Source organism: Hippopotamus amphibius, chromosome 3, assembly GCF_030028045.1.
Source record: "Hippopotamus amphibius kiboko isolate mHipAmp2 chromosome 3, mHipAmp2.hap2, whole genome shotgun sequence".
Taxonomy (NCBI): Eukaryota; Metazoa; Chordata; class Mammalia; order Artiodactyla; family Hippopotamidae; genus Hippopotamus; species Hippopotamus amphibius.
Window position 1 is genome coordinate 166,909,696 of NC_080188.1, and position 19,491 is coordinate 166,929,186.

General features: G+C 40.6%; 1 protein-coding gene across 1 annotated transcript in view; it reads left to right on the forward strand.

The window, feature by feature from the left end:
- The window catches only part of COLGALT2 (collagen beta(1-O)galactosyltransferase 2), a 111,239-nt gene that overhangs the window by 56,712 nt on the left and 35,036 nt on the right, over positions 1 to 19,491 (forward strand). The window contains exons 2-6 of the mRNA XM_057728007.1: positions 4,430 to 4,540; positions 6,986 to 7,103; positions 8,852 to 8,986; positions 12,612 to 12,816; positions 18,538 to 18,657. Of these exons, the coding sequence (XP_057583990.1) occupies positions 4,430 to 4,540; positions 6,986 to 7,103; positions 8,852 to 8,986; positions 12,612 to 12,816; positions 18,538 to 18,657 (689 nt within the window). The remainder of the gene's footprint in view (positions 1 to 4,429; positions 4,541 to 6,985; positions 7,104 to 8,851; positions 8,987 to 12,611; positions 12,817 to 18,537; positions 18,658 to 19,491) is intronic.

Below are 19,491 nucleotides of genomic sequence, written 5' to 3' on the forward strand. Positions count from 1 at the left end.
GAGACCTCTTAGTGGCTGGCAGGTCCTGGTGCTCCTTAGAGATAAAAGGAAGTCACTGTCCCAATGGGGCCTTCGAAGAAAATTAATTACTTGAAGATTGGCACATCTTAGGAGCTGAGCTCTCCTTGCTACGTCATCCAGAGCCAGAGAGATGACTTAATGTGACTCTACTCTGGTTGGAAGAATTGAGGCAAAGATCGCACAGGCTTCGCCTCCCAGGAGCCTGGTCTTCCAGCCAGTGCCTGCTTGTGCTTTCACTGAGAGCGGCTTTCCAGTTTGATTAGTGAAGTCACTAATCACTGTGTATCACTTGCAGGTCCTCTCCAGATGTCTCTTTACATCATTTGCTTTCTTCAAGGAATCCTTTAGTGATGTCTGTTACCTCTCCGGGTGCCTTTCCGGATCTGATGCGGAGAAGGATGGCAGACTTTTTCCAGGGGACTGAAAGGAGTTGTTGGTTTGGGAGAGAGGCCTCGGCTTCTCCTGCACACTCTCTCTGTCCTCAGCTTCCGAGCTTAATGGAAAAATCCAGCTTAGCCACAGAGTTTTTTTGTGTTTGTTGCTTGTGGAGCCTCGTGGCAGGTCAGGCACTGCACTATTACATTTTCTGCAGGACTCTGAAAATAGAGCCTTTAACTCAAGCCTTATCTTTCCTCCAGGGAGCTTGCATCTGGGCCTCTGCTCTCTCTCTCTCCCCATCCTTCTGAAGAGACCAGTGCCTGCATGTTTTCATGATTATGTATTCAAACGGAAACACATTTTCATCAGAGGGATTAAAAGGCAGCAGTTAGAAGTGTCTGCCTGGATTTCTGTTTATTTGCCTTCTCCAGGGGAGTGGAGAGGCAGGGCAGTTGGTCTTGAGGAGGGGAATGCGAGCCTTCCTCAGTGGGCTGGCACTGGCCGCGCTGCTTTTCCTCTGGGACAGTGCAGGAGACTGGCCCTGTGCATCAAAGACCAGAGTGGATGAACCTGTGACCACAGCTGGAGGATTTGCTCATTTCCTCAGAAGCCTGAAAACAAAGAGAATCTTAACAATTCGGGAAAGTAACTGTATAGGACATTTTAAAAACAATCAGGACAGTATTTAAAATCTCTGCCTCTACTTTTAATTAGACACATCTATCTTCGCATACTCCAAGCAGCTAATTTCTCTGGATGTTTGTCAGCAGAGTTTGGAGTTGTTTAGTCTGTACTCCAGGAAAGTAAATGTCATACAATGAGAACTTTGTTAAATTTTAACTTTGTTAAAACCATTAGGAGGAAATGCATCAACGTGTAGGGAGGGCAGAGAGGATATAAATCCTGGGTAATAAAGAAACAACAGTTAAGGCAAGGAGTAGATGCTGTCTAAATTTCCCTATACTATTTATAAGTAATTTGGGAATAATATAGAATTCCTAAAACTTTTGGCTAACACTATCATCAAGACTTTTTTTGTTTGTTTTGTTTGAACTTACTGACAGTACTTTGAGTGAAGAATAATGTGCATTAGAGCAGATTCCCTATTTCAGGAATTGCTCTACATGTGCTTCATGCTGTGCGGTAAGTGGTTTGAAACCCTAGTGCCCTTCCTGTCTGTGATGCTGGACGCCGTGCTGGACGCCGGGGGCTTGTGGCTGTGTCTGACAGTGAATGCGATTTTTCACTGACATGTTGCATTTCTCGGCACAGTTGCAAGCTGGATGAAGCCCGGGACTCTCGCCCGCTTCCTGGCCCATGTTCCCACGTCCTTGTACTCCCCCATCTTTGTCCCAGCGTACTCACCTGGTATCCCCCGATACTCTCAGCTGCACACATCACCTCTCTTCCCTCCAGATAATGAAATATCCAGGTGGGCCTGTGGGTCTGTCTCCCTCCTAGACCTTGTTTTGAAGAAAGGAGCTGGTTCTAATCTGATTTCCAGAAAAGACTTGAAAGGAGATCAAGTGGCCATTGGTCTACAGTTGTGTGTGTGTATCTTTATCACTCACATTTAGATATCAGTGTTGTACTTGGACCATTCAAAGGACTCGGATTTTTTTTTTTTTTTTGGCTGTAGCCACACGTGGCTTGTGGGATCTTAGTTCCCCAACCAGGGATTGAACCTGGGCCTTCAGCAGTGAAAGTGCAAAATCCTAACCACTGGACTGCCAGGGAATTCCCAACTTCTTTTTCTTATGCTCTGGAGAACAAGCTACATAACATTGGAAATATCTAATCTGTTAAGATATCTGGTAGAATTCCCCTATGAAACCATCTGGGCCACTGTTTTCTTTTTTCTCTTTATTTCTTCCAAGAAAATTGGTTAAGTTTTGTATCTCTACTGGAGTCAGTTTTGCTAACATGCATCTTGCTAGGAAATCTTCCTTTATATCTAGTTTTTAAACGTATTTCTTTATGCTTGTTTGTTTTGCTGCTCTTTTTCTAGCTTTTTGAGGAGTTTCAACTCATTTATTTTTATTGATGTAAGGATTACAAAAGCTGAATTTTTCTCTGACCACTGCTTTGATTTTATCACCCTGTTCTGATATTTAGTGTTTTCATTATTTATATTTAGAAGTTGTGAAGTTGGTTTGTATTTCTTAGTTCACTCTATAGTTGTTTAATAGAGCGTTTCAAATGGAATTTGGGGGCGGTTATTTTATTACTAATTTGTAGTTTTATGACATTGTGATCAGAGAATGCTGTTTTGGTATTTTTCCAATTTTATAGAGGCTTTCTTCTTTTAAAATAAATAAATAAGTAAATAAATTAATTAATTTATAGGCTGCATTGGGTCTTCTTTGCTGCGTGTGGCTGTCTCTAGCTGCGGTGAATGGGAGCTACTCTTTGTTTCAGTGCACGGGCTTCTCAGTGCAGTGACTTCTCTTGCTGCAGAGCACAGGCTTTAGGCGTGCATGCTTCAGTAGTTGCAGCACATGGGCTCAGTAGCTGTGGCTCACAGGCTCTAGAGCACAAGCTTAGTAGTTGTGGTGCATAGGCTTAGTTGCTCTGTGGCATGTGGGATCTTCCCGAATCAAGGATTGAACCCGTTTCCCCTGCATGGGCAGTGGATTCTTAACCACTGTGCCGCCAGGGAAGTCCCTAGAGGCTTTCTTCATAGTGTACATTGTTGGTCAGTTTTTGTGAATGTTCCATGTGCACTTGAGAAATAAGTATAACCTCTGTTATTGTGTTCTATGGATCCTCTATGTATTTACTTTTTTCCCATTTGCACTTTCTTCAACTGAAAGTGGTATATTAACATCTCTTATTATTGGTGCTTGTTTTTCCTTGCACTTTCTATACTTTCTGCTGCATCGGGGTTGACAAACCACAGCGCATTGCCTCCTTTTGTAAAGAAGGCTGTTGGAGCACAGCAAAGCTCATTCATTCATGTATGGTGTATGCCTGCATTACTGCTGCAGTGACAGAGTTAAGTAGTTGCAACAGAGAACGTGTGGCCTGCAAACCTAAAATAGTCACTATCTGGCTCCTCAAGAAGTCTGCCAACCCCTGTACTATAGGAAGGTACATGGATATTCACATCTATTATATCTTTGATGTGAATTATATCTTTTAGCACTATTAGTATAATTACAATTTTGCTTTGTCATGTTTAATATTTTTTGGCCTGAATCCTATCTTATTTGATGTCAAGTTTATAACCCTTCTTTCCTTCTTTCTTTTCCAATTGACTGGACCATTGGTTCATTTTTAGGTGTTCTGAATAACTTTGTTTTAGATATGTATCTTATATTGAGCATACATTTGCTTTGTGATAAAATTTGAAAATATTTTTGTTTCAATAAGTGAGTTAAGCTCCTTTTAAGCAGACCAGGGTATTAAACTTTCAAGGCAGAACAGAAATAAGTTTTGTGTACATCGTTTGAAGACTTTTGAAGGTACTCTATTTTCTATAAGCGATGGTAGAGTTAATCCAAAATAGGTAGATGAAGATATCTTGGATTTTGAATTTTATACTGGGAACTATTATCATGACTTTCCCCTCTAGTGCATATGATTAAAGCAGAACTGACTAAAAATTTTATTGGACTTGAAATGAAAATGCTACTCTGAATAATTGCTTAAATTGAGGGTTGTTATGAAAGTTAAAAGACAGAGTTTACATCTTGGATTAACTAGGAGTTAAATAAGAAACTTTCCAAGAATATTAGTTCTCTAACTCTAGTTTAATTCATTTTATGGATATACTGTTTTAGTACAACCACTTATTGATTCTACTATTGGCCAAGTCCTGCCTAAGGATCTAATGACACAGAGATGCTTTAAAGCAACATCTCTCACTTCAGAAATTCATCGTCTGGTTTGGACCAGGAGGGAGTCATTTTCATATACACAATGTCTAGAACTGGCCATTCTCTTTTCAGTTAACCTGGGGTCTTTTGGCTTTTCCGACTTTCTTTGGATGACGTAATAACTGAACCGTGTTCTGCTTTCTCTCACGCAGGGCAGCCACTGATCACAATGTGGATAATACAACAGAAATACTCAGGGAGTGGCTGAAAAATGTCCAGAGAGCCTATCACTACGTGGAGTGGAGGCCTATGGACGAGCCTGAGTGAGTAGCAAGAGAGCATTTTGTGACCTCGTTAGGCACCCTCCCCGCCCCCTCGACCAGTTTTCCAACCATCCTATAGGCGTCCAGTCTTGGAGGCACATGTGACTTTCCCTTGTCTTTCATCTCTGTGTCTAGTAAGTTTCAAAGACCTGCCATTTCTTCCTTTGACACATCTTCATGTCTCTCTTCCTCTTTACTCCTGCAGCTACCAGCCAAGTTCAGGTGTTCATTAGTTCTTGAGTAAATTACCACAGCAGTATATGTTTTAAAATATTGGTATTATTTATTCATACTTTGAGTATAAACCTTTTGTACTTGAGGGAGCAGAGTGACAAGTTTGTATACTTCTTACATCCACTTTGCTCTTTCACTCATCATATCTCGGTAATCATTCTAGAGCAATCATTAAGGAGAGTCTTCCATTATTTTTATGACTGCAGAGTACCATTGTGTGGATGTACCATAATTATTTAATCAACCTCCTATTGATGGACATTTACGTTATTTCCAGTCTTTACCATAACAATTTCTTAGTAGCCTCCATCTTCAAATCATCCTTTATACCGTACTGTCAAATCAGTCTACCTAAAATATTAATGATGTGCTTTCTTCTCTCTGTTAAAAAGACTTCAGTGACTCTCTAGTACCTACAGAATGAAGTTCAAATACCTGATTTATATTTTTAAAAGATTTCATACATTTAGCATCCATACCCAAACACCAATATTTCCTAAAAGAAAACTGCTATATCCAGATGTTGCTACCGGTTAACTGCTACCAAAAGCTGTTGCTAGTCATTCCAGTTATAAAGATCTACCTTCTCTCAACACTTGTATTGCTTATTTCCTATATCATCTTGTTTGGCACAACACTAAACTTTACAAATAGTAATTATCTAATTCATGCTTTTTTTCTAAGTATTTTTTGATTTCTTTGGCAGGGGCTAAAATATATAAATACTTTATATTTCACTCAGTGCTGTGTTCTTGGTGGGCACTAAATTTATACTTGTTGGATGAACAAATGAATAAATGAGAACATGAATAAATATATTTAAACTTACTACTCTAAATGTTCCCAAGGCCACAATTCCAGCTTAAGAAATTGTAGAAATAGGATGAATTAAGCTGCTAAAATTTTGCCCAGGATAAGTCATTTATTGGAAGCCATATATGTATTATAATAATAATAAGTGCTATTCCAGAACAAATTTTTGTTCTTCTAGTTTCTCTATATTATAATATTTTTATTACATATATGTATATACATATCTACATATATATCTCAAATCTCAGTATATGGTCCACATATGGAGCAAAATTTAACAACCAAATTTGAACACTGTAAAAGAGTTTGAACACTCTTTTGGAGTTCCTTATAATGGATTTGGCCTAATTAGAGTGGCCCAGAAAGACGCTATGTACCTCTCTAGCATCCAGGTAATTTTCTCCACAGCCAGATTTTGACTAAATATATTGTATGCCAAGGTCAGTGTAAGAAATATCAGAGAAGGCATTTTTTGGGGCAACATATTCAGAAAAACAGGAATTCCACTGATTTTTGTAGAAACAATGATTGGGGAAGACATTCCAGAGACTTCCTGTGCAGTAAATAGTTTTATTAATCTTATTTGTATGGTTACAGTCTCATTGTTTTTGCAGTTTCTCATTCACTGAGGCAAACGTACTGCCAGTGCAGCTACAAGAACTTGAAGCGGTGGCCAGTGTGGAGCCACTGTGACTTTATCAGTGTCCAGACCAGTTGGGAGCTTTCAGAAAGGTTCTGGAGGGTGTGCTAACTCACCTGCCTCCGTGGCCATGGACAAGTCCTGGCAGCTTTGTGGATGTTGGTAGAGATCCCAGCATTAGATCCCAGGATCTAACACATTAATCACTCCGTCTGGGGTCGATCAACGTGTTAGACTCTGTGGAATCCTTTACTGAGAGTAAAGTAAACCTTTGTTTTTCCTGGGAAACTCATATTTTGATGCTGTAACATTTCCAAAGTTATGTGATTGCTGAATGTATAAGACAGTGTCTAGGAATGTGAGCTTTGGGGTTATGCCTGGATTCAAATGCTGTGCCCCTTGTGAACTGCGTAATGTTAAGCAAATGGCTTAAGCACTCTTACCTATTTCCTCATCTGTGAAATGGGGAGAGTGGTAGCACTTCCATCATGAGGACTAAGTGAGTTCTAATGAGAACCCACTGAAATATTTCATACAACGATGCATATGTATGAGAAGCAGCAAATTACTTAACCTCTCCTTGCTCCAGTTTCTTATCAGTAATAGGGGGATAGTGATAGCCATAATAGGATTGATTTCCTAGGGTTACTACTGGAAGATTAAATGAATTAGTACATAGTGCCTGGAGTATATAGGCACTCAATAATTATTAGCTATTGTTATTATTATTATTAATGTTATTGTTATCATTGCTGTAGATCTTACCCTGATGAAATTGGACCAAAGCACTGGCCTGGCTCCCGTTTTGGCCACGTGATGAAACTACGACAGGCAGCCCTTCGAACTGCGAGGGAAAAATGGTCAGACTACATTCTGGTAAAAACAGACGTTTAATTTCTTGACAACTGTTGTCTAGAATGTGTCCAAATCAATCGTTGATAATCTAGGACTGTGGGAGCAATCAAAATAACCTTTTCTTAGGCAACTCCTCCTCAATGTTTAAATAAAGGCACAAGGAAGAATCTGGAGAACTTAATAAATTTCAGGATACCTGGATTTCATCTCAGACCCATCCCTCACATGCATTTTTAGTGAAGAAGCAAATAAGCTCTTGAGTTATTCAATCTCTTTCATATAGCAGGCATGAGAAGCTCTAAATCTTTGTAGTTCATGGGGTATGCTGTGGGTAAAGCAATATAAAAGGTCTTATTAACTTTTTAGAAGAGTTTTGGGGATGTGAGAAATTAATTACATAAAAAGAGATTCAAATTAGTAGCTCTGAAATGCTGTTCCCTCTTATTCCCAGGTGTCTGGGGAATGGTATCTCTTCTTTGGCTTCCTGGTTGCTCCTAATTATGCTGGACTCTCCTGGAGAATATCTCCCCATGAAGAGGTTTCATTACTTTCCTCAGAACTTCAAGAGTGGTCCAGAGCAATGCTGGGCTTGACGATTAGGAATGAATGTTATATCCCATCCTTGCCTTCCAGGAACCTGTCTCAACTGGAAAGGACAGCTCCCTAAGCAGCGAGGAGCTACAGTCCCTATTCCCTTTAGAAAACTAACAGTCTTTTTTTCCCCAAATTTATGGGAACAAAGTTCTTCCTCTGTGGCCCCCAAAATCCATTTATTTCTTCTGGCAAACATTTCCCAATACAACACTACAAATAACGCCAATAAAGCAAAGCCTGTGTTGTTTTACGAAACCTGTGGACGACTGTTCTTTGTCACGAGACTCTGATTCCTAAAGGGAATGCTTTTGACCTCTGTCCATCTTCAGCCTCTCAACCACAACAAAAATCAGCCCAATAGTCTATCACACACACGCTTTCAGTACAAATCATTTCATAGACGTTTCCAGTTGTGGTGACACTTAACATTGTAGAGCTGTTTAAATGTCACTGAAGGGTGCACGTGCTGAAGCACAGAATTTTTGGTAAAGAGATTGACTATCCAATCATGAAAGCTTCTGATTATTTACTGGGTGTGCCAGGGGAGGGAATGTACATCACATAAAATCTACCATTTTAATTTTTTTAAGTGTACAGTTCAGTGTGATTATTTTACATGAGAGAAATTGTTGTTATACCGTCCCTGTAAATGAATCCGTGTTAACATGGATTTCTGGTAAGAATGGGTTAATATAGTATACTTGAAACAAAAATTCTAATTGTAACATTAAGATAGCATCGGTGAATTGGTTTGGGGCCATTTTGGCGTTACCACAGGCAACCTAAATAGATCTGTTCATTGGTACTTAGAGTGGGCACTCAGTAAGTGAGAATAAATCCTTACTTAAGGGCTTAAGAGCCATTAATATCTTATACTTAAACCACTGACCAAGGTTAGGTTGAGCCCTGGTTGAGTACATGCCTGATGATAGCACCAATTCATTGCTTATGAATGTTCTGCCTTATGCAGAACTATACATGTGGAAGTTAGACTAAATGTATTTTGCCTGAATGAAAGCCATCCAGATGCAAGGGGTTTCCGTAAGGAAAACATGGATAGCTGCTTCTATATGTCATGAGCAAGTTTCCATGATCCTTTGGCATGTGTTGGGTTACTCTTGTACCTGTTACTGAAAAGTACCTTTTCATCTGATATTATCCTTTTCTTTTTCTAGTTCATAGATGTTGACAACTTCCTGACTAATCCACAGACCCTCAATCTATTGATTGCAGAAAACAAAACCATTGTAGCCCCCATGCTGGAATCTCGGGGCCTGTACTCTAATTTCTGGTGCGGAATCACACCTCAGGCAAGTCTTTTGGTTAATGGATTAAGGTTATGAGTTTTAACAAGGCAGCCACCTGTCAACAGTAGCTCCATCAGTCTTTTTCTGATTTTTTCCCTTGAAGCAAGCATGTCATTGTGTTACTAGAGCAAGCATTTCAGGAAAGGAGGTAAATCCAGGTCCAGTGCCACAACCCAGTGAGCTTTTTGGTACTAATGAATTATGAAGAAATTATTCTAACGACCTTAGCATTAGAAGCTTTAAATTAACCAATAAAGCTTGCTGAAAATTTGTACTTTTTTTCTCCCTGATTCAGAGATTTTTAAAAAATTAAATATTTTTGGTCATTAAAATTAACATAAGAACATTATAAAAAACTGGAAATAGAAAAAATTTTTTAAAGAATCACGTTAATCCCTACCACTCTAATATAGATAACAGCTTGCAATTTACTTTAACCTTTCTCTTAATTTAAAAACATTTAAGTTATTTGCAACTTTTAACTATTATAATGAAATCATAATTAATATAAAATTTTCCATGTTCAATATTATTTCCTTGGGACAGCTTCTAAGAACTGGAATTAGTGATTCAAAGAGTATTAAATATTTTAATGACCTTTGATATGTTGCCAAATTTATTTCCAAAGAGACCTAATAATTAGAACTGCTGTGGTAGATGTTTTTACAAAATTTGAGTTAAAAACAAAATTTTTACTTTCTATCATCTGTCTCTTCCATTGTAAAATCTTTGAAGTGTAGAGATCTATTGCGGTGAATGCTTATGGCTGATTATATTTTTTATCTTTAGTTAATTTGGGAGAGAAACTGATCAATGTAATATATATCAACATAGAATAAAGATTCTCTAAGGGAAAAATTATATGTTAAGTGTGTTCTCATGCTCAAAGAGCTAAATTTTCAGTCCCTCTTTTATATTTGATTTGGTTTTGGATGAAGAATGAGGCCAGTAGTGTGCTGATAAATATTTAATGACTGGCTATCTGTGGGGGAAAACCCTTGATTGGTAAAACTTGCCAGTTTTCATGGTGTAAGTAATCCCATCATGCAAATGTTGTTTAAGCTGAGGGAAAGGTTAAGTAAATTGCTGACAGTAACTTGATGATATAATTATTAACAATATGCAAAGCTTGCTGTCTGTGGTTTATTTAGAGTGGTAGGGATTAACGTGACTTTTGTTTTCACAGATTTTAAGCTACCAACCTGTCAACTGGCTTGCAAACTTTCTGAAAATGTAACAGTCAGTGGCTCTAGCATACTACTGGATGGGGCAGTACTCTTTTGTTACAATTATTTCCTGCAGTTCCAAGAGATTTAGAATGCCTGTCATCCACATCTCTTTAGGGACAGATTAAGTTCATATTTATAAAAGCCAATCAGTTCCTTGGGGAGAAGCTGTTATATTAAATTTGTTTAAGTTCATACACTCTCAGTTAATAATCTGCAGTGCTTCACATGGCAGGATCACTCTGGGGTGTTTTTAATGAGCTGTGCATTGACATCGAGTGGATTAGCTTAGTAACTGCAGCCTCCTGGTTTCTGTTGTCTCATTTGCTTTAATATTAAAAGCTCCCCTACTTTGCACAGTAAAAGTAAAACCTAAGTAATTTAGTGGCAATTCTAATTTATTTCTGTTTCTGGCTCTCTATCCTTTCCAGTCAGGCTTCTGCTAGGGCAGGAACAGAAATAGCCAATGACTTCATAAGCTTGAGGCAGGCCTTGGTTTCCAGAACCTTTAAACACATCCAAAACAAAATGACCTCGTTTTTGTCTGGTCAACGAAAGGGAATCATTGCCAGCAACATCCAGTTTATGTGGAAAAAAAGACACATCTGTTGCCTCCGCCTGTCTGCAGGAAGCATATTAAGTCTGTTTCCTTCTCTGCTTCCTTCCTCCCTGCCCCCAGGATACTCAGTGATTCATCCTCATCATGAATTTTCCAAGCTTCTCATTCTGAGAATATTGTCCTAAGTAGTCTAGAACTTTGTATTTGACATGTGTTCTTAGGCAGTCCCCTAAAGGACCAGTTTTCCCTTTGTCCCTTGTAAGAATATTGATGGTTGAAGGATGTTAAGTGATCCTTAAGTTTAAGGCTCATAAAAAATTCTAGGAATAATAATACTTCATATAATGCCTTACAGTTTCCAAAGTATCTTCATAGGTCATATCACATGTGATCCCTTCTACAACCCTGTGAAAAAGACAAATCAGCTTTTACCCCATTTTTTCAGGAGAAGAAACTTAGGAGGGTAAGCGTGGGTTAAGATCAATCAGCTAAATGGTTAAGATGACTCTAAGATGCACATCTTCTCAGTCTTAATTTGTCATCTTTCTACCTCATCACGTGGTCAGTGTGAGCATTAACTCAGCTAGAACACTAGACACTGAAGGAAATGTTTGTGAAGAGGCTGCAGTACCTAATGTGTGGATACTGACACCTCTGCAGAAAGTTAACCTAAAGTAATGTGACTGATTAATGAATATGCAAAAACTTGTGCAACTACTGGGTATTGTGCCCTTCAAAGTGCTGGCCCTATGACACTTTACACTCATTCCATGAGTCTGCCATCACCTGAAACATTTTTGGCTTCCACGTGCTTTAAGGTATGTTTTGATAAGACACACCTTCATCTTCTCTGGAATGGATTTGAGCTTTGGCAATAGTTGTAATTGGTGCTGCTGGAGTATAAGCTCGAGTGGATTCTACACCCCATGAGGGTTAAGACTGGAGTTGCCAATGTACTGCTAAGTGTCTAGCTTTTAACACAGCCTGGATTACAGTAGGCACGCAGTAGATGTTTGTTGAATGAACAGTTGAGTTCAGAGGGAAAACAAGCTGGGTTGCTCCAAACCAGTGTGTTCAAAAACCACAGAGTGAGAGCATTGGTTGTCCTGCGTGCTTGCCCAGAGGGAACTTTCGAAAGAGGAGTCCCTGCAAAAGCATGGAGCAGTGGCAGTTTCACCAGAATATTGAATAAGTAATTGCATTGAAAGAAGGCCCCATGTATCTGTTTAAGTACTGCATGCTTCATTAAAAATATCAGCCAATGCAATGGAATAATTATAATAGTAGCCAATATTTATTGATGCTTTCTTGGTGCTGGGCACTGTTCAAAGCACTTTTCGGGCTTTACCTTACTTACTTGTTACAGACAATCGCCTGGAGTAGATAGCGCCATCATTCCTATTTTACAGGTGAGGAAATAGGCACAGCAAGGTTGAGTAACCTGACCAATACCTACAGACAGCAAGCAGCTGAGGTGGGATTTAAACTCGACCAGATCCCGGAACATGTGCTCTTAATTGCTCTGCTTTACCACCTCTGATTACTCATGTTATAGTCAATCGTAAGTCAACATAAAGTATACTTTTATGAAACTATTAAATCAATAGATATGCTGAAACCAAAATTATTTCTGATAACAAGACCCTTTTAGTATTGTTTTATATGTAAATAACATTTCTCGAGCTCAGTTGGAAATTCTTAGGCCAAAGTAAGAAGAGAGAAGGTGACTTTGCTTGGAGGCTTGTACTTAACCAGTGATGGCTTAGGAGTCAGCCTAACAGAAGATTGAGAAAGAGGAATCCCTCAGTTCAGAGAACATAACCCACCCATTTGTTCCTTACAGGGCTTCTATAAACGGACCCCAGACTATCTTCAGATCAGAGAATGGAAGAGGTTGGGCTGCTTTCCGGTCCCCATGGTCCACTCCACATTCCTAATTGACCTCAGGAAGGAAGCCTCTGACAAGCTGATGTTCTATCCCCCACATCAGGACTACACCTGGACATTTGATGACATCATTGTCTTTGCCTTCTCCAGCAGGCAAGCAGGTACTGTTTGTATGTGGTTGTACTGCCACCATGGAAACACTGCAAATAACCAGCTCCTTTATTTTGTGCATTTTATTAAAAAAACACTCTTATATAAGGAAATAGCCTTCTATTCAGGTAGTGTTAGAGGCAATTGATTATCTGTAGTAACCATACCAGTACTTTCTGTGTTGCTGTCCCTGTGAGCACCAATGACCAAGAGTCAGGACTGGCCTCTACCTAGGAATCCACTCTTTTTTTTTTCCCCCAGATCTTTATTGGGATATAATTGCTTTACACTGTTGTGCTAGTTTCTGCTGTATAACAAAGTGAATCAGCTGTATTTATACATATATCCCCATATCCCCTCCCTCTTGAGCCTCCCTCCCATCCTCCCTATTCCACCCCTCTGGGTAAAAGATGGTGGTGGTGGTGGTGGTGGGAGCCATGGACATGTGATTGGTTCTTTATGGTGCCCCTGCATTGCTTTGTTCATTGTAGGAGTCCTTTTCTTAGTCAGAAAACTGCAACAGAGGGCCAGAAGGACACTGGGAAAGACGGAGGCTTAAAACATGGAAGTTTATTTCTTCTCAAAAACATCAGAGCTAGTATAGTGGTCTGTTCCACAGAGTTTTCGGAGACCCAGGCTCCTTGGCTTTTGCTTCTCCACCCTCCATGAAATATTGTCCTTAATCGTATGATCCAAGATGCCTCATCAGCATGGAGGCATTTCAGCTGTCGAGTGAAAAACCAGAGGGGGGGCACTCTTCGGCCATTTAAGGGTACATCCAGAATTGAACACATCATTGCTATTCATAGCCCATTAGCCAGACTTAGTCATAGGACAACACCTAGCTGTAAGGGATGCTCAGAGTGTTGTCTTTATTCTATGCAGTCTAGAGCCCCAATTCTCTGTCTAGAAGAAGGAGAGGACAGATTTGGGGAGGCAGCCAGCCATCCCTGCCACAGTCTCTGTGGAAGGAAAGGCAAAACCAGACTTAACTCTTTCATGCACCATTGTAGACTTTTTGAGGAAGACAAGTCATTAGGGAAGTAAGTTTTTACTCTTGTGTCACTTGCATGTGCAGTCAGGGAGGATGTAATTCACAACAGTGGTTCAACGTCAAGATACACAACATCCCTAAAGCAAGGCTTTCTTCTCAGGATCATTCAGACCTTCCTGACAGAAGTCAGGTCCCATTATCAAGGAGCCAGAAATGTGCCACTTAACCGCTTGCAAATGTGAGTTTAGAAACCAGGCAGATAGGGTACAAATTCCCGTGGCCCTTTAGGCAGGGTGGGTGGGATCATGCACAGACCCCAGGCAGCGGAGGCAGGTTGCTGGCAGGTGAGAATGTTAATACAGATTCAAGCTACAACTCACACATCTAGCCATCCTAGAAGCCACAGGTGTCCCACTCATGGGAATGAGAATATTTGGTGGAAATGTGGAAAGCTGATTATTTTTTTCCTTGGCTGCTAGAGCCATTTAGACCCTTTGACCAGGTGTAGACATTTTTTAGGCTTGTGTCAGGGCAAAAGCAAGGTTCTTATGTGAATTGGAAGTTTTCATGAAGGTCCTTGTGTCAGCGTTAATGGTAACTGCTTCTTTCCACTTGGTCTGCAGTGGGCTCTGATTTCTCCGGGATGGGAAGCAAATTCAGGGCCTTCCCAGTCTTTAAACTTGTACCAGTCCCTTTGCTTAAGAGCTTGAAGTAAGGATGCTTCAAGAAAGTGAGCTATTAGCAATTACAATAATGATCCTTGCCCAACAAAGTCCTCCTTGATAGACATTGCACAAGGCATTCTTGTGCCCCAGGCACCAAATTATTATGATATATTTTTTGACCCAAGAATTGGATTTGGGGCTGGAAAAATGACCTACACTGGATAGAAGCTGTTCAGCTGTGCCCCTTGCTTGGCCTGTACACTTGGACTTCATTCTTCACTCGTCAGATTCCCACAGGCATACCCAGGACACTGAAAAGCAGGTACAGAGGCCCAGAGCTGCTTGGTGATTCAGCTGGGAAGAGGAGAGGTAGAAAAGCAAGAGGAGCGGGCCAGTCCTTTAGACGTTCCTGCTGTGCCTCGCGTTGTGTTAGGCTCTGAGACAGTTGGGGAGATAAGATCTTTACATGTGGTAACATAAGTAATAGTTATGAAGCAGTGAAAGCTGAGGGTCATATCTGTGGTACAAACTGTGAACAGGGCAGGAGTCAGGATAGGAAAGAATGACTGTCATTTGGGGGAATGAAAGCGCTTCCCTGACAGTCATGTGGTTCTAAGGTAGCACTTTTACTCGGCTTGAAGTATTTTTAGAAGAGACTTGAATGAGCCTGGAGTCCTGCAGAGCCCATGCAGTGTTTCTAAGCTCTTTCCTTCTTAGGTTCAAAGCAAAGCACTTCCCTTCTCTCTTGAAAGTCTTGATGAAAGGTGATTTATATTCTTTTGTTCTCACTCCTGTGAAGCTCCCTAGCTATGGACCATCTATTGAAGTATCATTTTTTAAATGTCCAGAAGGAAAAAGAGTCCACGTCCCAGCAGGACCATCTAACCACAAAACTTGACCCTAATCCTTCACCTCTGACTCCAGGCATCACCACATGTGGGTGATGAATGACAGGAGCAATCCAAGGGTGCTGGGGTGCTGGGGTGTGGCTGCCCATCCAGCCCAAGAAGAGAGCCCAGGGGTCATGGGCGAGTCTCTGTGGCTATAGTGAAGCCAGGGCCAGGAGTTCACCCCCCCGCTGTGGCCAGTGATCTGGGCTGTGTATCATGGCCACAGTAACCATCTCTGGCGCCAGCCAGTCATCCTCCGGATGTCTGCTGTGAGTCAAAAAGGCGAGAGATGTGGGTGATAGGCAGGCAGAGCTGCCTCCTGCACATCACGGGGAGTGATCAAAAGCGCCTCCCACGTGCGGGGATGGCAGTCCAGAGTAATTACTGGTTCTGAGACTCGGCTTCCAAATCCTGGGTGGGTAGAGAGATACTTGGCATTGGCTCTTTAGGGACAGGGATTTGACCTTGGGTAAATCACAGCTTCTCAGACTTGGAGTTTCCATCAGCAAGGATAAATGTAGGTAGATCAGTCAGTCTTGCATTGTTAAGGTACTATATGAGTGCAAGAAAATGTTTGCTATCTTCATAAGAGAAGTACAGGCCTTCAAGGTACAGTATCCTTCACCATTCTTTTTCAAAGAGAAAATTGTTTGTCCCAGAAGTAGCTTTCACTAAGAGTGCCAGATTCCTTCCTAGATTTTATCTAATTATCAACACATTTCCTTTTAAATTTTTTATATTTTTATCCAATTATCCAGGCACGTAGTTGAATCAATTCAAATAGTCTCCCACAGTTTATTATAAAATTAGAAGTCCCCTGAGTGTCACCTCCCTGTACCATTTCCCTCTTTTAAAAGACAAACACTTTTAACTCTTGCAGATGATGGTATAAGTGTGATAGCCACATCCATCTTTCAAAATAGCATGCTACTTCTTGATTTTCTGGTTTTGCTTTAGGCAAATATCTATTGACTCCACTACTGAAGAGGAGTTAGTTCTCTTCCCTCCCTCTGCCCCCTTCACAAAAGCACATTCTTCTCATCAGCCTGTGCTCTTGACATAGTTATGTGATACTTCAATAAGATAGAGCGATGTTCAGTGTTTTTGTTCTTATAATCATGTGAACCTAATTCCATTTATGGACTATGGCTAGTTTCCCTTTCATATCTGACTTAACAGTTGCCTTTCAGGGAACTTCCCTGGTGGTCCAGTGGTTAAGAATCTGCCTTCCAATGCAGGGGATTTGGATTCCATCCCTGGTCAGGAAACTAAGATCCCACATGCTGCGGGGCAACTAAGTCCACTTGCCGCAACTAGAGAGAAGCCCATGCTCCACAACGAAGAGCCCTCGTGCCACAATGAAAGATCCCGCATGCCACAGCTAAGACCTGATGCAGCCAAATAATAAAATTAAAAAATTAAAAATAAAACAATTGCCTTTTTTAGTTGCTTAGTTTTATTATTGCTAATACAATCCAAAACTAATCCCTAATTGTCTAAAACTCCTTTTAGAATGGCCCGATTTAGCAGATGTTTTTGTGCATGTGTATGAAGATGTCTCTCCTGGAGCCTCCTGATGTTCTCTAATCTGAGAGATGCCACAGCTGTGGACCTGCAGCTCCCTCTTCTTCTCTTCTGTATTGACTCTCCTGTTCACTATGTCCTACGTCTTCATCTTTTTTTTTTTTTTTTTTTAGTAATCCTTCTCCTCCTCCATTCCTCCCCCTACTCCCCTGTCTTCTTTTTCTTCCACATCATCCAGCTGCTGCCTGAGGAAGTATGATGGCAAGTAAATATTTATGACCTTGCATGTCTGAAAATGCCTTTCTTCTCCCCTCACACTTGATGGATAGCTTGGCTAGGTCTCATCTCCCCTTTTTACTGAAGCTTTGGAAAGTTGAATTATAAAATTATTTACCTAATTAGGCTAGAGAGGCAACCTAAACATTAAATCACTTCCCTTCCATTTCCTGAATTCATCATGACTTTGCAAGAGGGTCCGTTTGGGTTTGAAGTTTCTCAAAAGCATTCATGTCAGCAAACAGTAGAGCTAGTGAGTTCTTTGGTGAAGGCAAGAGACGTGACAGTGCTTGCTGGACTAGTCCTGATGGGAGCCAGGTTCAGTAAAGAGGAGCATAAAAGCTCTCTTCTTTGTTTGTTCTTCTCTGTTAATGGCACAAGACAGCTTCACCTGATTTGACAGGTGATACAGCTGACTGGAGGAAATTTCATCTGCACAAAATAGAGAAGTCGCTATGCAGGTAATTCTCTGTCTGGAAAGCATAGGTGATTATAGAAATTAGCAAATCAGAAGCTTGGACACATGGACCAGAGCTTGGCAGCCTTGTCCTTTTACCTAAGCAATCTTTTCATTAGTCAGGACTGTCAGTTGCTGGACCTCTCTGATTCCAGTGTTCATAGCTACCTGGTTGAACACAGGTGCTGTATAATTCTTGGAGTTAGCCAGCTGGGGCTGTGAAGACGCTGGGGGTGTTGAAAACAAGAGGGCTGTGCTATGTCTCTGCTATTGTCATACTGCAGGTTCTTAACAGGACTTGAAATGCAGACTTTCTTTTATCCCTTTCTGACTCTTCTACAGAAGTTTCATGTCTGTCGGTTGACTCCCAATCCATGCGTGCTAAGAGAAGAAATCAAACCATGGAGAATCATGGAAAATTTTAAATTTCCTTTGTTTTTTATTTTTTGTTCTACATATGCCTAGAGTTAGCTTTAATAATCTGTCAGCCTTACAGGATTTTCCTGTTTGCTTTCATATCAAATGTGGCTTTTATTCCTCATTTTCTCTTTATTTCCTGTAGGTGGATTACAGTGTTCCATTCTGTTCTCTGGAACAGGAATTCCTTGCCTCCTTTTTGATCCTTCGTGCCTTTAGTGTTCACTTCAGGCCACGTGGATGCTTTCTCTTCAGAGAGAAAAAAATCAATTTCCTCTAAGCCGAAGCATGGCCCATGTTTTTTTATTTGCCCCCAATTCTGTGTTGTACTTTCTTAATAAAGGAGCATTTCTGAGGTCTACATACCATGCCCGAAACAACTACTTGTTCAATTTCATTGCTAGACTCAGCTTTGGCCACAGTCTAGTCTCTTTTTCCTTAGTCGTCATTGTGGAACTAAGAAGGGTGTTTTCTGATTGGCCAGTTTTGTCCCTCTCTTGTGTCCTCAGGCATCCAGATGTACCTCTGCAACAGAGAGCACTACGGCTACCTGCCCATCCCCCTGAAGCCCCATCAGACACTGCAGGAGGACATTGAGAACCTCATCCATGTGCAGATAGAAGCAATGAGTGAGTGCCCCAGGGGCCTGGTGGTGGTTTGTGTTCCATGGCCCCCGTGAGCATACCAGAGACTTCTTCCCTCTCCCAGGACTGGAATCTCACAGCCGTCAGGCTGCCTTGACTGAAACATAGCTCTTCATTTGTTCATTCATTCTCAAACTTTTCCTGTGTGAAATATGAATACGACAAAGTCCTTGCCTTCAGGGAGCTCACATCCAGGTGGAGAGCTGGGTACACAGTAAATACATTTCACACCACATCATAAGAGCTATAATGGTGCTTTGTGCTGTGGATTTCAACTCTAACCTTGTTGCTTTCTAATTATATGACTTCGGGCAAGTAATCTAACCTCGTTAGTTGTGAATTGAGGATAAAACATCTAGGGTTTGGGGGCAAATTCCCCATGGTATATATAAAAAGTATAGTAACAAAAATAATAATTATGATTTCAACTTAATAATAGCTTATGGTATAACATATCATGCTAAACATTTTTTGTACTTGGACTTATTAATACTTACAGCAACTCAGTGAAAGGGTTTTTTTTTATTCTCGTTTTAAAGATGAAGAAATTGGGATGTAGAGAGTTTAAATATCTTGCTTTAGATCATTCTGCTAAATAAATGACAGATTGGGATTTGAACCAGTCTTGCTATTGCCAAAGCTCAGGTTCTTAAACACTGTATATTGCCTCTGGGTCTTGCATGATGTCAGAAATGGTAAATGCTCAATGATCAGGGGCTACACTAATTATTTTGTGTAATGTGCAGTAATCTCTAAAGGAGAAAATAACAAAAGCACTCTACCTAAGGGAGGGTGTTGGAAATGGCTACCCAAAGGTGG